Consider the following 24,598-nt stretch of genomic DNA (forward strand, 5'->3'; position numbering starts at 1 on the left):
AACACCTTTAACCAAAACTACCCATCAGGATGTCACGGTTGGTTTGGTTGACGTGCCGATTTAACATTCCTTCAGTCAGTGAGGAGAAATAATCAGCAAGCAATGTATAAAGTCAGCACAAGTTTCCTGCCCTTTCAAAGGTGACTTGAGTTAAAATCACCCCAGCCTTAAATGTCTCTATTACGTTCACCAGCTTCCCTCAGCACCTCCAATTACAGCAGAAAAACTTTGCACAAAGCAAACCATAATTGAACTTCACCCTGAAAATGGTGTTGTCGTCATCCTGGGTTGGGACGTGCCTGGTGGCATGCCGCCATGGGATCTGAAAGTGCTTCCGTTGCTCATCTAGCCACTGGAGCCCAGGATAATGCCCACTGTCAACCTGTGCCAGAAGCCATGGTTTTAACCGAATCCTCCGTGGGTGCATGGCCATCACTCTAAGCTCCTTAAAGTCCAACCTGAAAACAATGAAGACAATGGTAATGAATATCGCACAAAAATCTGCAATTTATATAGCACTTTTAAAATAGTAAGACTCCACAAAGCATTTCACAGAACATCAGAGGACATTTGATACCGAGCCACTTAGACAAATGTCTGTAGCAACATGGAAATACTTGGTCAAACAAGCAGATATTAAGGATCATCTGAAGCAAGGATAAAAAGATATGAGGAGGAAAATCCAGAGCCCAGGCAGCTGAAGACACAGCCACCAACACTGCAGCTAAAGAAATTGGAGCTACAGAGAAGGCCAGAATTAAAGGAGTGTAGAGACCTCGGAAGGCTGTCGGGTTGGTGCCAAGAGATTTTCTGTTTGAAACTATACAGAACGAATTTTTGAAAAGGAAGCAACAACTTCCTGAGTTGTGATTCAGCCAGTCTAAAAATGAAAATACTAATTACCCAGAAGTAACTTCCTCATGGCAAAGTTATTAACCTTTGAAAGCAGAATTTCCATTCGTTACTAACAAAATTAATAGTCAGCTCGAATCACCCATTCATCTCAAACTTCCATTTTTGCTCTGCACCAAGAACATTAAACCATACTTCTCTTTTTTTTTTGAAAACATACGAAATGAATACTTTCTGTTCAGAGGCTAGGGAGAAGGGGCAAAGCTCACAACACAGCACACCAACAACAAGCCAAGGTGAGGTGAATCATGAAGTCATGGTTTGGCTATTACAAATGATTTATGCCTCAACACATATTACAATATCTTAAGTTTTTCAAATTAAACAAGTTACATTGTAATTATCCTAATCCATGGCAGTATTTATACTTCACACAAGCAGTTATCCCAATCCCGAGTGCCCGCACTGATCCTATTTTCCTTCAAATTCAAGTCTGAACTTGTTCTCAAGTAGAATCTGCTTTAAATTACTCACCACTTTGTGCTTCAGGTGCTACTTTAAATATCACGTGAACCTGCAAATTCTGTTGCTCTTCCACTTCAAACAAGCTTCTGCTGTTCAAAGTTTAATTTTACATTAAATTGAAATGTGTCAGCTCCTACTTATTGACATTGAATTTCATCAACCACATTTCACTAATTCCGTGATCCTACTTATATACTTTTGCAGCTTCCTTTGGTCTTCAGAATTATTTATAAATACCTGTTCTGGTATTATCTGCAAATCTGGACACCATTTCCTCTTACTTTGTATTCAAATAACGCTCACAGTGAACTCACATTGCACCCTAAGCAGAACAGAGATATTGCCCCTCACTTCCAAGGAACTGTCCTTAACCACTACTTTCCGATTTGAATATTCTATCCTTACTCTTCTAGAAATAGTCACCCATATGGCAATCTGTCAACCACATTCTCCACCTCCTAAAAATGAACAACTCCAACTATTTCAAGTACAATCTTCCTTTTTGAAGCTGCTTCTAATTACTTATTCCTTCTAGAAATGTAAAGGTTGCATAGCCCTCTCTGCTACAGATGCTATGTTTTGTTGGTCAGCAATTACTTAAATTAGCTTTGCCTCTTCCTTATGAAAGTGGCACAAACTGGCCACTCTTCTGTTCTCCAACACACATTGATCCTCAAATTGTACTCCAAAATAAATTTTCTAGTATCAATGCTATTTCTTTTCCTTTTTCTCTTAAATTCATGGCTGTTTCACACTTTAATACTATTCTCCTTTTATTTATAACAGTATCTAATATCTGTCAGCTCACAATCAATTCAAGTTTACCTCTTGCTTGTCATGTAAAGACTGAATTCTATTCAGGCAAATGTAGTATTTACAACTCAGAAGAAAGCTTCACAAACAACAATGACAAACTGGGATGAGGGATGAATGTTGGTCAAGACTCCAAGAGAACTCACTGCTCTGCCCAACATGGTATCACAGCTTAACATCTCAATCAAAGACCATCAGCTCAGACACTCCAAGAATTCTTCAGTATAGTTCTAGAGTGGAACTCCAAGGGTGTGCGCCTTCAACTCAATGTTCTGACTCAAATGAGGGAGCTACCAACTAAACCAAACTGATTAGTATGAAACAGAGATGAATAGAGATAGAACTTGTAAAAGTAGATGTGGTGATTAAAACACAGGATAATGGAATACCTTATGGCTTTCAGTAGTGTTTCCCCAGAGACAACAATAATGCTTTAATTAAAAAACAAAGTAGACATCGGGAGCATCAAGACAGAATGGTGAAATGGGATGACACATGGCAGGACAAAATCCAACAATGCAGTGTGAAGTGATACAATTTGGTAGCAAGCTGCAGAAGAGGTTTACTAGAGTTGTAACAGAGATGAGGAATTTCAGTAATGTGGAGGAGAGACTAGAGGAGCTGGATTATTGTCCTTAAAAGATGAGGTCCATAGAGGTGTTTAAGATCCTGAATGGTTTTGACAGAGTAAATAAAATGAAAAACTGTATATTGTAGCTGAACTGCAGAGAGAACTAGATGTAGCATGTCTCAGGCACATCTCAAGAAGAAAAATTAATTAATTGCTAATAATGAGTTCTTTGCACTCAGTGTGATTCACCATTGGATGAGAATACTTGCACTTTATAATACACAGATATTATTGTTTATGTTTATAGAAAAGTAACTTCCTTGGGTTTCTGATAGCAATGTGGAGTGGCAGAGTGGTGCAGCAGGTGGTGCTGCTGCCTTACTCCAGTGACCCAGGTCTGATCCTGACCTCTGGCACTGTCTTGTGGAGCTTGCACATTCTGTATGACTGCATGAGTTTCCCCTGGGTACGTCCACGTCCCAAAAACTTATTGATTGGTCGCTTATTGATGGCTACTGTAAATTACCACCTCGTTCATGTGGGTAGTAGGTGAATCAGGGGAAAGTTAATGGGTATTTGTAAAAGCATAGGTTATAGGGAAATAGCGGGGGAGTAGGATTGATGGGTTTGGTCCAATGTTACGTACCAGCAACAAAAGAAACACACCAAGTCATGTATAAGTGTTAGAAACTATTTTATTAATAACTACTGATGATAAATAAGAAAAATAAAAAATAAAAATTTTAGAATGCTAGAAGTAAAAATGTTAGATATCAAACATTAACCCCAAAAACTACACCCGAAGTGTGTGTGTGTGGCAAATTCCCAAACTCCAAGTCCAGGAATAGTTCTCAAAGTTCAGTTCAGCAAGCCATAAGGTGAAACGTGAGCAAGAGCTTCTGCAAAACCACCGCTGACTGAAGAGAAGATGTAGAGAGAAAATAGAGAGAAATTACGAAATCCATATGTTCCACGATGGAACCCATATGACACCTCAGTCACTGATGATCTTCACTGCTTTGTTTCGAAGTATCTGCTACCCCAAAGGCATTCGAGATGTGGCTGTCCACACAAATACCTGTTTCCTTCTACAGGTTAACGACAAAGTGAACTCCATTGAATTATTCCAAAGATCCATACGTGGATTGTAGTGACGGACACAGTTATTGTTTTTCATCCATCCATACAGAGACCAGCAGGCAGGTGTCTCTCTCCCTCTTTCTCTTCTCTGACTGACCGCTCCAAAATGTCAGCACGTCATTATCTCCTGTTGTTGTCATAATCATGCCACACACACAACTGTGCTATGTCTTAAAGGAACATTCACCAAATAGTAACCTAACCCGTAACACCGAGAGGTGGGTTGTAAGGAAATATAAAGTTGGATGGATTTCCAATTTGTGCCCAGTTAGCATTCTCATGTAGAGTGGCAAGAGATAAGCCAAAATGCCCTGTGCCAAGGAAGGAAAATCCTTGGAATACCTGCTCCCTGCACAATGACTATCTCTAACAAAGGTCAATGTGTGCATGTTGGTCAAGTTTCAACATGCACTGTGACACATTCCAAGGTTGAGCACCCCAAAGAGAGTTTTTGAATCAGAATGTACTGTTTAAGTACATCAGTCAGGGAACCATTATACTGGATCTGGAAGCATGCAATTGGATAGGCTTAGTTTGACCTGAATAAACTGCATTCAGTTTCTCAAAAGAGTATGCTAGTAAAATATTCTGTTCATCGTTTTGACAGTGAATTACTCTAGAGAGTATTACAGTTCATGAAAAAAAATTCCAAAGACAGACCAACCCAATAGCTGATCTATTTTTAGATGGCAAGAATAAGCAGTCAGTAATTCATTCATCAGGTATTAGTCACGTTGAACTGAACAGTTTTGATGCTCATTGAAATTAACAAGTTGCAATTGATATTGCTCTGCTCTTTGGTGTAGCAATGTAACACCCATGCCAGAAGTTCATCTAAAAGGCTATAATTTAGAAAAGTGTGCCTTAACATTTTTTGACTCTGGGGTGTCACAGTCAGTTCCAATCTATCTTAATATCCAGAGGAATGAGCATATGCTAAGTTGGCAGGTCAGTTCTGCATCAAGTTAATATTGTATAGTTGTAGGGACAATCTTTCCAATAAAACCTTAAACTGAGGCTCACTCTATTTGAACAAATGGACGTAAAAGATCACGTGGAACTATTCAAAGTGGACCAGCAGAGTTTTTTTCTGGACAACATTTATTCTCAAACGATATCAATAAGCAAATTGTTCATGTATTCCATTACAGTTAATGAGTTTTCGGTGTATAATTTGACTACTGTGTCCGTTTGTATGATCAGATACCATATAAAAATGCAAAGCATCTGAGGTTTTTAAATTTGAATTTGTGAATTATTCAAAATAAAAAGTCAAACAAAAAACCACTGAATTTTAGCAAACCCCATATGTCATAAATGTAAAATAAAAATAGGAAGTGCTACAAATATGCAAATGTAAATTGAAAAGATAGGTTACCATTTCAAATGGGGAAGGGGGGTAAGCTTCTGCCAGAGCATGTTTTCTGCATGGTACTAATCTCTTAGTTTACTTAAGTAAATAGAAAATTAGAATCCAAGTTGAAATGTACAAAATTCTTTTGGGGTGTAACACATTAGAAGCACGGTTGATGTTTTTCCTGGCTCAGGTGTTTAGATCCAAGGGTCAAGGTTTCAAAATGAAGTGTTGCCATTCCAGAGACAGACAGAGACAGAGACAAGAGATTTCTTCACCCAGAGAGTCATGAATTTTTGGAACTCGCTCCCCAAGAGTGCAGTGGAGGGTTTGTTGCCAAGTACAAGACCATTGAAAAGAAGTCAGAGTAGGAGTAGGCTATTCAGCCCCTTAAGCCTTCTGCCATTCAATAGGATCATTGCCCATCCGAACACCATTTTGGGAAAGAACTCAAGGAAGGGTTGAGTAACATCTCCAGACAAAAAGACCTAAGGAGATTTAATGACATTGTTACAACAAAAATGAGAGTGCTCAACAGGTCAGAATAGCTGGCACTTATCCCGCAGTGCTGAGAGATGGAGTGGGATAAGTGAGGAGGTGAATTTACGAGCAATCCTGCAAGGTCCTCAATCAAAAAGAGATAGAAAACTGATACCTCAAATCCATTAATCCATGTAAAATAATAGTGAGTACATGCCAAACAACAAGAATCAAGATCACATCTCTCAGAACAGATTCGGAAGGGGAAAGATAACCACCCAATCAACCTATTAGGCTTCCCTGGAGAGGTGACAACCTAATGAATGGTGACTAGTCCTATCTGACACTGAAAGGACTAACAATTAAAAACGCAAAGCATAGTGAGATTCAGGCCAAGCTAAGAAATAGAAAAGAAACTAGCTAAAGTGTAGAAAACAATAAACACTTGATAGAGAAGTGGAGAAGAGGGTGGGTGGAGCACTGAACCCTCCGAAGATTACAAAATTGATAACAGGGGAACATCCTATGGCACAATACCAATGATATCCAAATGAAATGTGTTGTTTAATTAAATGACCTGGAATCAGCAACTCAATTAAAAAGCAGTCAAATTTGCAGACTTACCAAAGGGGGATGGGGAAAGATGGTGGAATTCAAGAGTTGGACAAGTCGACAGGATAATGGTAGATGAACTTTAATGTAAGTGACTGCAAAGTGCTGCAACAAGAAAATAAATAATGCATGCACACTATGAACTGTGTTGAAATACTTAAAATGGAGTGAAGAAATTCTATCTTAGTCAATGCTCAAATGATCCAACAAATGGGCAGCAACAGTTAACAAGGCTTTAGGCGAGTCAGAGATAACAAGGAGAGAACAGGAGAATGTAAGAATAGTCAAACCCAAGTCTACTGGGTCCAGTTGCTATAAAAAGTTATCATACAAAATGAGACTGAGGTTGTCTCCATTCACTTCCCAATGAATGGTGTGCAACAGAGCAAATCTGACCAAAATATGATGAAAGCAATATGAAATGGGGAAATCTAGTGTTGAAAAACCAAGAGGTTGACCATTGTGGGAAATGAAAGTATCCTCGGAGGATACAGTTCAGGTGCATGGGTTTGGAAGAGCAGAGGGAGCTTCACTCTGCAACTGGCTAACTCTTAATAGATATCGTTCAAACAAATGGCAAGTAGGATCAAGGCGTCATATACATACATTAAAAAAAAGTTAGGTAGGGAGAGGGTAGGACCACCCAAGGACAAAGCCAGAGGAAGTGGGTAAGCTACTAAATGAGTACTTGACATCAGTATTCACCAAGGAGAAGGACATGGAGGATAGTGAGATCAGGGAGACACATGCTGATATTCTAGGGCATGTTGACATCATGAAGGTGGTGGTGTTGGGTCTCTTGAAGAACATTAAGGTAAAAAAAAGTTCCCAGGGCCTGATGGGATCTATCCCAGGTTATTGAGAAAGGCAAAAGAGGAGATTGCCAGGGCTTTGACAGAAACTTTGTATCCCCTTTAACCAAGGTGAGGTCCCAGAGTACTTGAAAATAGCCAATATTGTTCCTTTAAGAAGGGGAGTAGGGATAATCTAGCAAATTATAGGCCAGTGATCCATATATCAGAGGTAGAAAAATAATTGGAGAAGATCCTTAGAGATAGGATTTACTGACATCTGGAAAAGCAGGGCTTATTAGGGATGGTCAGCATGCCTTATGCCAGATGATGAGGGAACAGATAGGGCAGATACTGAGAGAGTCTTTATCGTAGGTGGAAATGTCAAATACTAGAGAGCATAGCTTTAAGGTGAGAGGGGAAGGTTAAAGGAGATCTGTGAGGCAAGTTATTTTTAAAAAATATATAAAGAGTGGTAGGTGTCTGGAATGCACTGTCAGGGGAGAAGATATGATAGCAACGTTTAGAGGCATTTACATGGGCACATGAACAGGCAGGGAGTGGAGGGATATAGACCATGTGCAGGCAAAGCAGATTAGTTTAAATTGGCATTGTGGTCAGCATAGACATTGTGGGCTGAAGGGCCTGTCCCTGTGCAGTATTGTTCTATGTTCTTGTAAATAAGTAGTAAACAGCAATCAAAGAAAAAAAATCAACCATGATCATTCAAACACATGCTCTTTGATTTTATCAATAAAGACACAGAAGGGTTAAAGTTTATACACATAAAGCATGTGAATGTGTGCATCAAGGTCCCATTCAAGGATGAGATTCAAGCTCCTGACTGCTACTTGTGATGCAAGGTAGATTGCCTCTCATTTTGTCCTTGATAACTTGCAAGCTTGGGTCTGTGTTTGCTCATTACTCATTGCAGTAAATTCACCCCTTGCTTTCCCCGATGTTCAAACACTTCCCCCTTCTTAGCTAATCTTCTAAAACAAGTTCCGCTTCTCCCTCTCCACATCCTTGGTGCACTAAAATCAAAACTTACCAACTCTGACCTAATACTATTCCATCCAGGAATCAGGAAAATCATTCAACTGGCTTTTCCTCTACTCTTGTAACCCAAAGGCTCTAACTTGCATCAGCTAACTAACATTAGTTGATTTAGCTCACCTTACTTCTCATTGTTTTCATTCGAAGTATAGTGTGCATTCTTGCTGGCCTCTCCTGGTATCTCAGTGAAAATACACATTTGTTATCCAGACACAAACCTCTCAGATGCCTGAATTTTTAATGAGCTAAATGATTGTTAAATCTGTAAGTAAATCTGACAGAATCTAAGTGCACAAAAACCTGTATTTCCTGTAATAGATGATCAGCCTAATCCTTTGAAGAATCCAATTCTGATTTTGTGTGGGTGGAGTTTTTCCCAGAAGTCTCAAATTGACCAATATGAAAATGAGTTATGTAAAAGCAAAAGCAACTCAAGTATTAGTTTCTACACCCACGCCAGCCTCATCTGGTTGTTCCCAACTATCACTTCCCTTGACCCCTCTGCCACCATCTCTAACATAGAACACTACAGGCCCTTCGGCCCACAATGTTGTGCCGACATTTTATCCCGCTCCAAGATCTATCTAACCCTTCCCTCCCACATAGCCTCCTATTTTTCTATCATTTATGTGTCTCTAAGTAATATAACATACTGTATCAGATAAGCAGATGTTTCTCCAAACTATATGTAAGAAAGACTGAAACCACGTCTTTGCCGCAAATTCCATTTCTTAATTACCAACTTCAACCTTCTTCTTAGCAAGCGAGTGAAATAGAATCAGACTGCTTGCAAACATGGTGTCCTACTTGGCCTCAAAGTAAACTTTTGGAGGTATATATCCAGCCCTTCACCAAGACCAGTTATTTCCATCTCCAAAGCGACACCCAATTCTGCTCTTGGCTCAACTCATTTGCTACAGAAACCCTCAACCATGCTTGTTTCCTCCGGATATAACTATTCAATGCAATCCTGGCTGGCAGAACTCCATGCCCATGTTCTAACACACACACACACACACACACACACACACACACACACACACACAAAGTCTTTTGCAGCCATCTCTTGTGCTTGGAAACCACTTTGACTACCAGTTAAACAACATTTCAGTTTTAAAATTCTCACCTTTGTTTTCAATATGCTTCATGGCTATACCCAAGTATTATTTCTTCCAGGCCTGTAATGCTCTGAATATCTGCATGTGTCCAGTGGTTGATGTCAAATTTTGTTCTAAAATATTCTGTCAAGTGCCTTGGGATCTTTCACTACACTGTTGATTCACACTAGGTTGAACATCCATTATTCTATTCAGATCTTCAGTGAATTATGCATCAACTAAAGCTCAAGGCAATCACATCTTCCCACGAGCTCCATGTGATTCAGCCTATTATTAGTATCATTTTACTTTGTTACTATCCTTGTTGTATGGATAAGTTAAACCAAAACTAGCCCCGTTATTAGTTCTATGAATGCACTGCTAATTACAGGCAAATTTATCCACAGGCATGATGACAGTTAGTCACTAGCTCGTGAATCACCTATGGATACATTTTGTCTAGCCATTTTTTTTGTCTAATACACCAGCATTTGACCAGCAGCTCTACACATTGTATACAGTGTATACAATATCAAAAAAGCATTAGCTATAGAGCAAAGTTTTCTATTTATAGCCAAAACTTCAATGCAGACAGCTATGGGGTTATTGTTTTCTGCTGAAAAGTAATTTTGAATTTAAATGTGGAGGAAATAAAGATTATTGAGAAAAACTGAACATTCAAGACAACCAACATAGAGATAAAGTTCAGGCTTTTAATTATTGTTGGCACTAGAACAGTTTGATTATTTCTTGCTGTGCCTGATGAAACAAAGAGTGATAAATGCAATACCAGATTTTATTGATTATCTTATCAATTAATAATTAGGTGTGCCTCAGACGGCAAACAAGAGTCAGTGGAACACGAAATCCAGCAGAGATCATTTGAATCGAATAAACCTGGTTTCCAAGTTGTAAATTCTATGCAAAGTGCATGATAAAACCAGGAATGCAGTTTCATTCCTAGGTAAGACTTTCTCTGAAAATAAACTACTATCACTATTTTAAAAAGTTGTGAAAACTTCACTCCGTATTGGTCTGCAGCTATCCTAGAATTAATTGGCAGAAATGTGCTAATGCGTTCTAGAAAGTGAAGAATGACATGCTGGATGCAGAGGTTAGTGGGGTGAAAGGTGAGGAACAGGGAAGTGCTCTCTCTCTGTTCTGTCTGGGAAGCAAGTGGAGGGGTGGTGGGGTGGGGTGGGTGGTGTGAGAGCAAATGTGCAGGAAATGGAGGATATGTGGCAGGGGAAGCCATGTTTCTTGAAGGAGGACATTTCAGAAGCCCTCGAATGGAAAGCCTCACCTTGAGAGCAGATGTGTTGGAGGCAGAGAAACTTAGGCTTTCCTCTCTAGGACTTCTGAAGTGTCCTCCTTCTTCAGGACCCTTCTGTTAGTTTCTCCATCTCTGCTGCATCTGCTCTCAAGATGAGGCTTTGCACTCTAGAATGTCTGAGAAGTCCTCCTTCAAGAAATGTGGTTTCCCCTGGCCATAGTAGGTGGAACCCTCACATGCATTTCCTCCATTTTCCACATGCCTGCTCTCCTCCCTCTCCCAGACAGAAAAGAAATAGTTCTTAGTCCTCACCTTTCACTCCACTAGCCTCCACTTCCAGCATATCATCCTTCGCCACTTCTGCTAACTCTAACGGGATCCCACCACCAACTACATCTTCCCCTCTCCACTCCCCTCCCCCCATTCTGCTTTCTGCAGGGACCACTCTCTCTGAGACTCCCTGGCCTGCTCATCCTTTCCCACCCAACCCTCCCTATCCCTTGGCACTTTCCCCTGCAATGGGAGGAGGTACAACACATCCTCCCTCACCACCATCCGGGGATCTAAACTTCTCTTCCAGATGAGGTGGAGAGTCATGTGCACTCCTCCAACCTGGTCTATTACATCTGGTGCTCACAATGTGGCCTCCTCTACATCAGCAAGACTAAGTGTAGACTAGGCGACCATTCTACAGAGCACCCGTGTTCTATCTGCAATGGCCATCCTGAGCTTCCAGTTCCACATCATTTCAATTCCTCTTCCCGTTCTAACCTTGGCCTTCTCCACCGCCATGGTGAGGCCCAATTGCAAAAACATAGAATTTTTCAATTTCAGGTAATTTCTTACCCCCCCCAGCCCCCCCAATGCTCCATTCCCACTCTCACCAGTCCACCCAGGTTCTCTTTCCCCCTTGTTCACTTTTTCCATCCCCTTCTCCCCACTCCCTTGTTACCTAGATATCACCCTCCCCCACCTGGTTTCATCTGCCCAATTTCTTGGCCTATGTGACTTTTTTGCCTTCCTTTATGACAAGCCCAGGTTTCCAAATGATTACCTTGTTTATAGTTCTACTTGTATTAGATTTATACACAAAGAGTTTTACGGAACCCTCTTTAAGATCCAGTAAATTTTGCCAAACTATTACAATTCATTAGTTTGGGCCCAGCTAAAATTTTGAGTTCAATTCTGGGCAGTGCACTTTAGGAAGGAACAGAATGCTCTGGAGAGTATGACAAGACTTAGGTTCCAGGATAGGAAAACTGAACAAAGAGAGAAGAAACCCATGTAGACAGGTATGTAGGTGATGGACATATCCAGCTTGTAGTGTGCAGTCGAGTCATTAAAACTTCCCATCCCATTCACAACACAATTTCCTTGATCACGTCATCCAATTTAATCAGTGAAACCATCAAATCACAGCCACTGAATGTCCCAGGGTAATAAAATGATAGTTGTCATTGAAAGTGCAATCAAGCAGGAGGTACTCACCAATGTCTTCACTAATATTCCAGGACTACTCATTCCACAATTCCTTATAGCCCTGATCCATACGTGGACGAAGAGCTGAATTCAAACCGTGGGCAAGAGTAGCATCCCTTGACATCAAGATAGCATTTGACCAAATGAGACATCAAGGGACCAACAAAGGGTCAGAAAGAAAGCTTTTCCTTGGCTATAGCTGAACCTTGCACAAAGGAGAATGGCTATGTTTTTTGGATGTTAATCATCTTAGTCCCAAAGGCAGTAGTTCTTTAAAGCAGGGTCCTTAAGCTAGTCATCATGAGCTGCTTCATCAGTGACCTTCTCTCTATAACAACATTACAAGTGAAGATGTTTGCTAATGACTGCTCATTCTGTTCCATTGACAACTCCTCAGATAATGAAATACACCATTTCCATATGCACCAGGTCCTGATAAACACACAAGCTTAGGCTGATAGCATCTGCAATGCTCACCCCCAGCAGCAGAGAGGATAATACCTCCCTCTGATATTCAATGACATCATCAACAACAACCTGGGGGCTACCACTGACCAGAAAATTAAATGGTCTAGTCAGACAAGTATTGTGGCTCCTAGATCACATCAGAGTCTGAATATACCACAGCAGGTGGGTCACTTCCAAGCCTCCAAAGTCTCTTCACCATCTACAAAGCACAAGGCAGAAATGAGATGGAATATCCACCACTTGCCTGGGGACTAAAATGTGATTAGTGTAAATGTGTGATGGTCAGCAGCAAAGGACTATGAGATTCTAGTTAGCATGAGGAAAAACCATGTAGTTTGAAGAAAGGTGGAGTATATTAGGGAAAGGATTCAAGATCTTAGGGCTTAACCTGCTGAAAATATGACCAGCATTGGTAGAATGATTAAAGGTGGAATATGCAAGAGGCCGGAGTGGGTTGAAAACAGATATTCAGATAAAGAGAATGTTGGAATAAGCAAATCCAGAGACATCAAAAGTATGGATCAAGTTTTCAGCAGCAGATGAGCTGAAGCAGAGGTGAAATTGCAGAATTGATAGTAAGATTGGAGCAGATGTTGAACGAGTAGCCTGTTGGTTTATGTATTGTGTTCCCATAGCTTAGAGAACAACATTTTGATGAATATAAGCCAAGGCCAATCACAGGAATTGAATACATCATTCTGCCTTAGTTAGTGGTAGTCCTGCTGAAAAAATACAGAGGCATGCAAAAGTTTGGGCACTCCTGGTCAAAATTTCTGTTACTGTGAATAGCTAAGTGAGTAAAAGATGAACTGATTTCCAAAAGGCATAAAGTTAAAGATGACACATTTCTTTAATATTTTAAGTAAGATTACTTTATTTCCATCTTTTACAGTTTCAAAATAACAAAGAAGGAAAAGGGCCCCGAAGCAAAAGTTTGGGCACCCTGCATGGTCAGTACTTAGTAACACCCCCTTTGGCAAGTATCACAGCTTGTAAATGCTTTCTGCAGCCAGCTAAGAGTCTTTCAATTCTTGTTTGAGGGATTTTCGCCCATTCTTCCTTGCAAGAGGCTTCTAGTTCTGTGAGATTCTTGGGCCGTCTTGCATGCACTGCTCTTTTGAGGTCTATCCACAGATTTTCCATGATTTTTAGGTCAGGGGATGTGAGGGCCATGGCAAAACCTTCAGCTTGTGCCACTTAAGGTAGTCTACTGTGGATTTTGTGGTGTGTTTAGGATAGTTATCCTGTTGTAGCAGCCATCCTCTTTTCATCTTCAGCTTTTTTTTTTACAGACGGTGTGATGTTTGTTTCCAGAATTTACTGGTATTTAATTGAATTCATTCTTCCCTCTGCTAGTGAAATGTTCCCCGTGCCACTGGCTGCAACACAAGCCCAAGGCATGATCGATCCACCCCCGTGCTTAACAGTTGGAGAGGTGTTCTTTTCATGAAATTCTGCACCCTTTTTTGTCCAAACATACCTTTGCTTATTTCGGCCATGAAGTTGTATTTTAACTTCATCAGTCCACAGGACTTGTTCCCAAAATGCATCAGGCTTGTTTAGATGTTCCTTTGCAAACTTCTGATGCTGAATTTTGTGGCGAGGACACAGGAAAGTTTGGAGAAAAAAGGGTGCAGAATTTCATGAAAAGAACACCTCTCCAACTGTTAAGCATGGGGGTGGATCGATCATGCTTTGGGCTTGTGTTGCAGCCAGTGGCACGGGGAACATTTCACTGGTAGAGGGAAGAATGAATTCAATTAAATACCAGCAAATTCTGGAAGCAAACATCACACCGTCTGTAAAAAAAAAAGCTGAAGATGAAAAGAGGATGGCTTCTACAACAGGAAAACTATCCTATACACACCTCAAAATCCACAAAGGACTACCTTAAGAGGCACAAGCTGAAGGTTTTACCATGGCCCTCACAGTCCCCTGACCTAAACATCATCGAGAATCTGTGGATAGACCTCAAAAGAGCAGTGCATGTAAGACGGCCCAAGAATCTAACAGAACTAGAAGACTTTTGCAAGGAAGAATGGGTGAAAATCCCCCAAACAAGAATTGAAAGACTCTTAGCTGGCTACAGAAAGCATTTACAAGCTGTGATACTTGCCAAAGGGGGTGTTACTAAGTACTGACCATGAAGGGTGCCCAAACTTTTGCTTCAGGCCCTTTTCCTTTTTTGTCATTTTGAAACTGTAAAAGATGGAAATAAAAAAGTAATCTTCCTTAAAGTAGTGAAGAAATGTGTCATCTTTAACTTTATGCCTTTTGGAAATCAGTTCATCTTTTACTCACTTAGCTATTCACAGTAACAGAAATTTTGACCAGGGGTGCCCAAACTTTTGCAAGCCACTGTATGTACTGTTCTAAATAACCAGAAAAGAGAAATTATAAGCTAACAGGTAAAACCTAACAGTAACAGGTTGGGGGCGGGGGGGGGGGGTGGTGGTTGGAAGGAGGCTGTCTTCACTCTAGAAAAGGATATGCCATTAGGATGTAGGAGGGAAGGGTTAGGTAGATCTTAGAGCAGGATAAAATGTCGGCACAACATCATGGGCCTAAGGGTCTGTACTGTGCTGTAGTGTTCTATGTTCTATGAATGAGAGGAAAATACAGGGATATGGGCATTCTGTAGGTAGGAGGGAATAGCTGTGTCAGCACAACATTGTGGGCTGAAGGGCCTGTTCTGTGCTGTACTGTTCTGTTCTATATGACTTTGGTAGAAACTCCTTTACCTAAAGACTAAATGGAATGTGGAATTTACCATCACATAATGTGTTTGAATCAAGTAGCACAGACAAACTTCACGTAAAACTAGACAAACATACAAAGCAGAAAAGGAACAGAAGACCATGTTGACGAAGCTTGAAGAGAGGTGGGAGGAAGCTCGTGCACAGCATGAACACCGGAACGGATCAGTTGAGCTGAACAGTTTGCTGTCTGTGCAGTTGGCCTGCTGATTTAATGAGTTGTTTTGCTAATAATGCAAATATTTCTAATTTTTTCCCCTTGGTTTCCCTATCTCATACATGACATTTCATAGAGCTGCTCTTTCTGTGACTCCAGTTGTGTTCTGAACTTGTCTCCCAGTCAGTGCATGAGATTCTTCCTTTGATTTTTACTTCCTGCTTGGACCTATTTGGGATGGGTTAAAGTGGAACAAGAAGTCCCTTCATTCTATTTATTCCTTGTTCATCAGAGACATGGTTGGCTTGGGAATTCAGCCAACAGAAGAATGCAGCTAGAGATTCACATTGTATAGCACAGCACATTGAGCCTGTAACATCAGTGAGCCTGTAACATCAGTGCTGGTTTAGAGAATGAGGAAGCATTCAACTCTCGAGTGTCCTCCACCTTTCAAATAGATCATGACTAATCCTTTGTTCCACAACTTCTGATATCCTTGCTTAACAGGTCTTGATAATAATTGCAGTGTTTATTTAACACTCTTGCATTCTCTTCTATCCAACTTTCGCTTTTGTCCTGTCCTCTCCGCCCACCCCACCCACTCTCCCTAGCTCCGTACTTAAAATCCTTACACCTTACATTTTTCAAAAGGTCATTTGGCAAAAGATCACCAACTTGAAATTGCTTCTCTTTCCAAAAAACTGTACCTTAGCTGATAAGTAATTCTGACATTTTCTATTTATATTTCAGATTTCCAGAATCCACAGTGTTGTGTCTTTGTGAAAGATCAGTGTCATAGAGAGATACAACATGGAAACAAGACCTTCAGCCCACCAAGATCATGCTGGCCATTGTACCCATTTTTACACTAATCCAACCCTAACCCATTTTATCCTCCCTATATTCCCATCAATTCTCAGTTTCTACCACTTAAGTACACACCAGGGGCAATTTACAGTGACCAATTGAACTACCAACCCCCACATTTTTAGGACGTGGATGGAAAGTAGAGCACCTGAATGAAACCAGCATGGTCACATGGGGAAAATGGGCAAACTCCACATAGACAGTTCTGGAGGTCAGTAGTGAACTAGTTTCACAGGAGCTGTGAGCTCTACACTATCAACTTCAGTTTAGATACCAAAACATAATGGGGTGGGGGTGGGGAAAAAAGTGGAGAAAAGTACTTCATCTATGCTACTCAATTCTCCCCAGATTGCTTCCAGTTCAGGATGAATGCTTCAGTTCATCCTGGAAACAATATAGCACAATCACTCCAGGAAAAAAAACAGAAATCCATAATAATTCCATGTGATTACAAACATTTCACTCCAGCTTCAGTAGTACTAGAGAAACATAGGACTGCAGATGCTGGAATCTACATGAAAAACACTATGATGCTGGAGGAATGCAGCATCCATGGAGAAAAGCAGGTGGTCAACGTTTTGGGTCAGGACTCTTCTTCACGACTGAAGATAGGAAAAGGGGAAGCCCAATATATAAGAGGGGAAGGCAGAGCAATGCTAGGTGGACAAAAGAGGGGAGGTGGGGTGGGCACAAGGTGGTGATAGGTAGATGCAGGTAAGAGATAATGATAGGCAGGTGCGGGGGAGGAGGGGAGAGCAGATGCACCGGGGGATGGGTCAACGGTAAGGAGAGAAAACAAAGAGGCATAGGAAAGAGAGATGGGCTAGGAAAAGGAAGAAAAGAAGCAGCGTGGTGGTGGTGGGGGGGGGGGGGGGTGGGTGGGGATTACATGAAGTGGGAGAATTCAATGTTCACGCCGTTAGGCTGCAAGTTCCAAGACGGAAAATGAGGTGCTGTTCCTCCAGTTTGCGCTTGGAATTCTCCTAGCAGTGGAGGCGGCAGAAGACTGACATATCTATGATAGTGTGGGAGGGGAAGGTGAAGTGACTGGCAACAGGGAGACGCAGATCGCAGTTACTGACAGAGATCAGGCGTTCTGCGAAACGGTCACCTAGTCTGCGTTTGATCTCACCAATGTAGAGGAGGCCACACTTGGAGAACCGAATGCAGTAGACGATATTAAGGAAGATGCAGGTGAATCTTGGTCTCACCCGAAAGGACTGTTTGGGTCCCTGGATGGAGGTGGTGTTGGGGTACATGTTGCACCTATGGCGGGCGCAGTGGAAGAGGAGTAGTAAACTAGGAAGTCGTGGAGAGAGTGGTCCCTGCGAAAGGCAGAAAGTGGTGGGGAGAGGAAGATGTGCTTGGTAGTGGGGTAGTGGAATCAGTCATGCCCTCGCTAAAAATTATTTATGTGAAATTGTAGATAGATAGCATCAAGCTATCCAGGTGTCCATCTCCAGGAAACATAAAAGGACAGTGAACAGGAATTTCACTGAACTTGTGCACTACATTTCATTCAGATGCTACTAACTATGGTCTCTGAGGCCACTTGTCGATCATTAACTTCAGCATAACCTAAAATTAAATCAAGGAGTTGCTTGTCTGCATGATGTAGATATGATCAGATCCTAACATTACTCAATAAGGCAGGGAAGAATATTCATACTAATATCTGTTCCAATGTATTTTGACACTAAGGAGGAAATATACTTCTCAGCTGAGAACCAGTGTACTAGCAAATCCAATGACAAGGGCTGTGGATAAGGACTTAAAACAAATAGCTAGAATGCGTTGGGGAGAGGATGGAGGGTTGGCAGGATGAGGAAGGCTCCAAATGGGTGAAGTTTTGGAAGTTAAAAAGTATAAGATGATAACATAGTGTAATGAAATGGGTAACTTTAACAAGAATCTGTCAGGAAGGGCCAAAGAATACAATCATAAAAGTCTGCATTTAGAATCAGATAAAGAAAATGGTATAGGAACATAATGATATAATGCATCTAACAGTCAAAACAAGACAAAAATTAATGACACACATTGTTTTCCCTTGCACTACCTCAAAGCTCTGATGTGATGAAATGATCTGTATGGATGGCAGGCAAAACAAAGTTTCTCACTGTACCTCGGTACATGTGACAATAATAAATCAATTTAGAAATAAGTGGGTACAATCCAGTAGCTAGTTATCACAGATGCAAAGAGACCAAGATGTAGAATTAAATATTAAAATGGAGTAAGAGTCCTGATAATAAAGAATGGGATAAAGTCAGTAGAGAGAAAAGGAGCTTAGCTCAAAAAAAAAATCAAGTATAGTTAGCTGGTTGGAGCTAAGAAACAGAAAGGGAGAGAACAATTTAGTGGGAGTTGTTTATATGCCCTCAAACAATGATAGAAATGCAGGGCTAGTACAAATCAAGAAATTAGAGGTGCAAGGAGCAAAAGTAATAGAATAATCACGGGGGACTTTAGTTTATATTTACAGTAGGGCAACTAAATTAGCAACAATAGCATAGAGGATAAATTCATAAGAGTTATACAGGATGGTTCTCTAATTCATTATGTTCAGGAATCAAAGCGGGTTCACCCATTTTAGATGCAGTATTGTTGAATAAGTAAGATTATTAATAATGTTAAGAGACATTTAGGGAAGAGTGATTTTAAATGACAGAATTTTACATGAAAATTTAAAGTGATTTAGTTCAATCTGAAACGGAATACAAAGTACAAAGGTATGAAGCATGAGTAGGCTGTAGTAACTTGATAAATTATTCTTCTTAGGCAGTACCTCAGAATCAAGGATGCCTTGCTTCTGCAGGTTCTAAACTGACTCAGGAGGCCAGTTTAGAAACTACAGATTTACAAAGAAATTTCTTCATCCAGAAGGGGTGAAACACCAGAATTCTCTGTACAAGAGAGCTATGAAGACTCAATGAAGATAGAGATCAATAGATTTTTGGCTATTAAGGAGCATCATGAGACATGGAGTAAGTACAGGAAAATGGCACTAAGACAAAAGATTAGCTCTAATCTTATTGAATGACAGAGGAGGCACCAGGGACTGAATGGCCTACTTCTGCTTTTCATAATATAAAGTTTAAGCCTTTCTTGCAAGTAACCGAGGGAGAAAGAGAGAGAGAGGAAATGGTGTAGGTATGATGGGCCAAAGCTTCTTTATGTGCCATAAACTTCCATGAATCTCTGAAAGGAACAGAAGGCTATGCTGATAGGGTTAGATTGAGTGAAGTGGGAGGACACCCACTGGAGCATTAACACTGGCATGAACCAGTAAGGGCAAATGTCTGTTTCTGTGTTGTACATTCTATGTAATTCTATACAAAAGGTGATTCTCTCACCTATGCTTGCAGACCCTTCTGATTGGTGGACATTAGATTCATGCATATGGAGCAAAAAAAGTCGATAGAATTCTCACATCTAAATTTTGTGCAGTGGGGTTATGATAATCCACATGATAATATAAACTTAAAATTTGTACAGCACGGTAACAGGCCCTTCTGGCCCAACAAGCCCGTGCCACCCAATTACACCCATGTTAACCTACTAACCCATACGTCTTTGGAATGTGGGAGGAAGCCGGAGCACCTGGAGGAAACCCACAGTCACAGGGAGAATGTACAAACCCCTTACAGACAGCGGTGGGAATTGAACCCTGATCGCTGGCACTGTAATAGCATCACACTAACTGCTACACTACCGTGCCAACCCATAAGTAATGTCTACTTATTTCACTTTGAAAGAGTTGGGAAAATCAAGTGCCACATGGTAATTAAAGACAGTGCAGCAAAAAGCAAGCTGTTGGAGGAACTCGAGAGTCATGCAACATCTGTACAGGGAAATGGACAGTCAAGTTTCAGCTCGAGACCCTTAATCTGAACTGGTGGGGTTAAAGATGGTGGGGTTTGGTTAGATAGGGACTTTAAACCAGTGATGAATCTATGAAAAGCAAATTGCCTGCTTGTGCAGCAAGTTCTAAAGCTCTCCTCACTTTCAAAAGAAGTTCCTGGTTGAGTGGAAATAACATTTTGAAAGGGAGATGAAATATCTGGTAACATAAGCATGTCAATGTGTACTCCTAGACTAGCTTTCACCACTTGGAGGTTAGAAATTAGCTATGGGATTTATGTTTCTGCCTCTCTCAGAAAATCAGATAGCCACTCCCGATTGAGGACAGCTGGGTGGCATTTAATCATGATGATTTTGTCCAGCATTTTAGTAGGCCAGATAACTTTATTCTGCCTGTCATTTTAGTGTATTTGTCTATGTTCCATAATCATGAAAAAAATTATGACAGAGATTATGCAGTTATGGAGAGCATTGCAGAATTGTTAAGAACATGACCATGCTCCACAAGGATTCTCCAGTGTCCTTGGGGGACAGACACATTCACTACCTCCCTTCCAATCCATATTAAATCTCTCATTCTTAATGTCAATATCTTAAACTTCCCTCTTTCCATGTCCTTTCTGGTTCGTCCTTTACACTTACAGGATCTCAGGACTGTTGGTCCATGTCATTCACTACAAATAACAGGCCTTAAAAAGTTAGGCTTAGCTTTACTTCAGCTACATCTTGATAAAGTTCATCTTCCCTGTCATTATATAATCTGACCTGTCATCTGAGCTTCTGATAGAATATCACATTTTGAATATCCTACCACTTTGGTTGCCAGAATCATATTTATTATCACTGACATATGACGTGAAATGACATGCCAGTAAACATTTACCATCCAATTTTTGCTGTGTTTTGTCATTTTGGGGAAAATATCCTCCCACTACAGAACCAGAGGAATATGACAATGCCTTTATATTTTAGAAAGTTTACAACACAGAAGGCTCACTGTATCCATTCCTGTCAACAGAAGGAAAACCAAGTCAATCCCACCTATTGCAAAGTTTGTAGCCCTGTACGTCACAACTTTTCAAGTTCATTTCCAAATACATCTTTTAAAATAAAAGTGAAGAGGGCTTCTGTCTCTGGCACTCTTTCAGGCAGTGAGATTCAGGCCCCTCTTGAATGAAAAAAACTTTTTCTCTTCTCCCCTCTAACCCTTCTACTTTAAATCTATGGCCCCAATATTTGACTCCTCACCTAAAGAAAATAGCTCCTTCCCATTTACTCTTTTAAGACACCTCAGTTATATACACCTCAATTAAATCTTCCTCTGCTTTTGTTATTCCAAAGAAAACAATTCCTGCCCATCCAGTTTTACCCTTATAATAAAATGTCCCAGTCTTGGCAATTTCCTTGTAAAATTCCTCTGCATATCCTCCAGTGCAAACACACTTTTCTGTAATTGGTGGCTGGAACTGTACACTGTGCTCATACTGTTGTGTTATATATACTTCTGGCATAACTTCCCTACTCTTGTATCCTGTGCCTTGGCTAACAAAGGAAAGCATCCTATCTTTTTAGGCAAATTATCGGCATGTTCTATTAGATGTAAGGTCCCACTGTTCCTTTAAACCTCTTAATATCAGCCCATATGTTATATATTCCCTTATCTTGTATTACTCTCCAATGCATTACTTTGTATTTCTCTGGATTAAATTCCATTTGTCACTTTTCTATGCAACTGATCAATCCTTCAATCTAAAGATTTGCTCCTCACCATCAACCACATGACCATTTTTTAAATTTCATGTGCAAACTTCTTTATCATACCCTCTACATTTAAGTCTAACTTGTTACCACGTATTACAAAAGGGAAGGGACAAAGTATTGAGCCCTGTGGAATCAGTACTTCCAGTAACAAAAACACCTGTTAACCATTTACTCTTTGCTTTCTGCCATGAAGCCGATTTTTGATCCAGTTTGGATCCCGTAGGATTTTACTTTTTGAACCAAACTGCCATATAGAATTTATCAAAAGCTTTCCTAATTTTCATACAGACTGCAAAAACACCCTCATTGACCTTCGTTGTTACTTTCTTCCCTGACTTCACGATGTACCAGAGCACTTTACAGCCAGTGAAACACTATTGAAGCACGCAGCCAATTTGGACACAGCAAGCTTCCACAAACAGTAATATAAGGACACAAGGAATAGGCCAACATTCCATTTGCTCTCTTAGTTGCTTGCTTCATCTGCCTGTTGGCCTTCAGTGCCTTTACTTGCACACCTAGATCTGTGTCTTTGAATCCATCCATAGCAAACAATCCAATACAACGCCACTGCAACACCTGACCAACAAGAAGTCAAAAAAGCCACATGCCAAACAGGGCTTCAGGGGTAGATGCTAACCCTGCAGAAATTCTAGGAATTTCAGTCAAAAAAAAAAATCACAACTTATGTCCCACATTTGGGAACCGAAGGAAATTGCAGGGGACTTCAAAGATGCTATAATCAGGATTCTCTTTGAGAAAGGAAACAAATCTGATGTGATAACTATAGAGGGATCTCCCTGCTGTCTGCCAAAGCCATCACCAATTGCTCCTCTTCAACTGTCTGCTCCCAATGGCCAAAGATTCACTCCTTGAGCCTCAGTGTGGATTCTGTCCGACTGCAGGCACAACGTGCATGATCTTCACCGCTTATTAATTTCAAGGGAAATGCAGGAAGACCATCAAACACTCTTCATGGTCTTTTTTCATTTCATGAAAGCTTTGACCCTGTCAATCAAGGAGGAACTAGGGAGCATCCTTTTCAAGTCTGACAGGCTGCTGAAATTTGTCTCCACCTCATGTCTGGTTCCTGGTGGCACGCAAGAGTGATCTTAACAAACGGGTCCATGATATACCAAAATTCTATGCACTGGTGTCAAGCAAGGCTTCATTACCATCCCAACACTTTTCTCAAATTTTCCTTCATGCAATTCTGCATCTTACCTCCAAAAAGCTTCCTGCTGAAGTGAATCTAATGTATGGGAATCTGTACAACCTACACTGCTTTCACTGCAAACCCAACTTCAGCTCTGGAGCTGCACTGTGCAGATGGTGCTTTCGTGTGCACACACTAAGAGCTATAAATCATCATTGAATCATTCACTGAAGCATAAGAGACCAGGGGCATCTGCAAAAACAGAAGTCCAACCTACGCCTGCTGTTCATCAACACCCTCCAAACGTAAAAGTCCACAATTACACCAACGTCCTATATTTCAGGAAACATCTCTTATTGAAGGTAAACATCAAAGATAAAATTCTCCATCACCTGCAGAGTACCAGCAGCGTTTGGCTGTCTCAGGAGAAGTGTGAAGATCAGGACCACGAATATCAAAATGACAGATCATTCAAATTTGCAAATGATACGTTTAAAATACGAATTCAAATCACGTTAATCCGCCCATAAAAATAAACTGACAGTTCGTAACATTGGCAAATACCGTAAACACGTGACAGGTGCTGTCACCATACACAGTGATGCAACTACCTGCAACGCACTTGGAATCATAGAAAATTGAAACACGGACGCTGTTGACTTTAGTTGAAAAACAACTCACTTGCAGTCTAACTTCCAACGTAGTTAAAAAGTTGTGTTATAAATTTTCTTTCCGCAAATCCCGACTGAGGACCGGAAATTGACAAACTGATCACAAGGACATTGATTTGATCGATTCCGATCCCTGCTCCAGCGTCGGGTTTTCTTCGCGACCAGGGTTTTCTCCCTTCTCACCTGGATTTTTCTCCGTGTTTTTATTTTGTTGCAAAGATGAGCCGTTCCTTTCCCACCAAGTCTGCTCTGTTCTCTGACTTGTTGGGCTCGTGACCGACTGGTGAGAGTCAGAACGAAAGTGTATTTTATTCCTTTTTGAGCTCCCAGATAGAGGATGTGAGAGATCCAACCTCACTTCCTGAGTTTCAAGCTGAGCTATAACAATCTGACCGTAAAATGACGCCGACTTTACAGCTGTTCCTTGCAGTCCCCACCCTTCCGGGTTCCCGAACCAGGGCTCTTCCAACTCAGGTGAGACATAATCTGGGAGAAACGACGGAGTCGGAGGTAGAATCCTGAAGCCCTGCAGCCCTGGGAAAGGGAGTGGGGATACTTTTCCCCCAACAGCAGTTTAGTTAAAGGAAGACGTCAATAATCCACCTGAAATACAACTTGGAAACGGAGAATGCTTTCAGATGAGGAAAGGCTGCGAGAGAGAGAAAGGACCATCGATAAAGTTACAACGCACATACGCAGTCTCAGCCCGAGGTGTGCAATACCTCGACCGAAAATATTTCTAAAATTAAATTGTTTTTTATTGTCACATGCACCGAGGTCCGGTGAAAAAATAAATACGCGATTAAACCTATCATTACTTAATAAAACATTATGGGCCGATTAAGTTGGTAAATG

The 24,598-nt window shown here is 40.8% G+C and overlaps 1 protein-coding gene across 5 annotated transcripts in view; it reads right to left on the reverse strand.

The window, feature by feature from the left end:
* Positions 1-24,598, reverse strand: part of LOC127580465 (interferon regulatory factor 6-like) — a 49,478-nt gene that overhangs the window by 10,591 nt on the left and 14,289 nt on the right. Inside the window, exons 1-3 of one of the 5 annotated variants that reach the window (XM_052033976.1) lie at positions 23,465-23,604; positions 6,360-6,452; positions 260-458 (exon numbers count right to left, since the gene is read on the reverse strand). In XM_052033976.1, the coding sequence (XP_051889936.1) occupies positions 260-433 (174 nt within the window). In that variant the 5' untranslated portion in view covers positions 434-458; positions 6,360-6,452; positions 23,465-23,604. Of the gene's footprint in view, positions 1-259; positions 459-6,359; positions 6,453-23,464; positions 23,611-23,753; positions 24,305-24,598 lie in introns of those variants that run through there. The other 4 variants (XM_052033978.1, XM_052033973.1, XM_052033975.1 and 1 more) reach the window with 4 other exon arrangements.

Source organism: Pristis pectinata, chromosome 19 (genome assembly GCF_009764475.1).
Source record: "Pristis pectinata isolate sPriPec2 chromosome 19, sPriPec2.1.pri, whole genome shotgun sequence".
NCBI classification, from domain to species: Eukaryota; Metazoa; Chordata; class Chondrichthyes; order Rhinopristiformes; family Pristidae; genus Pristis; species Pristis pectinata.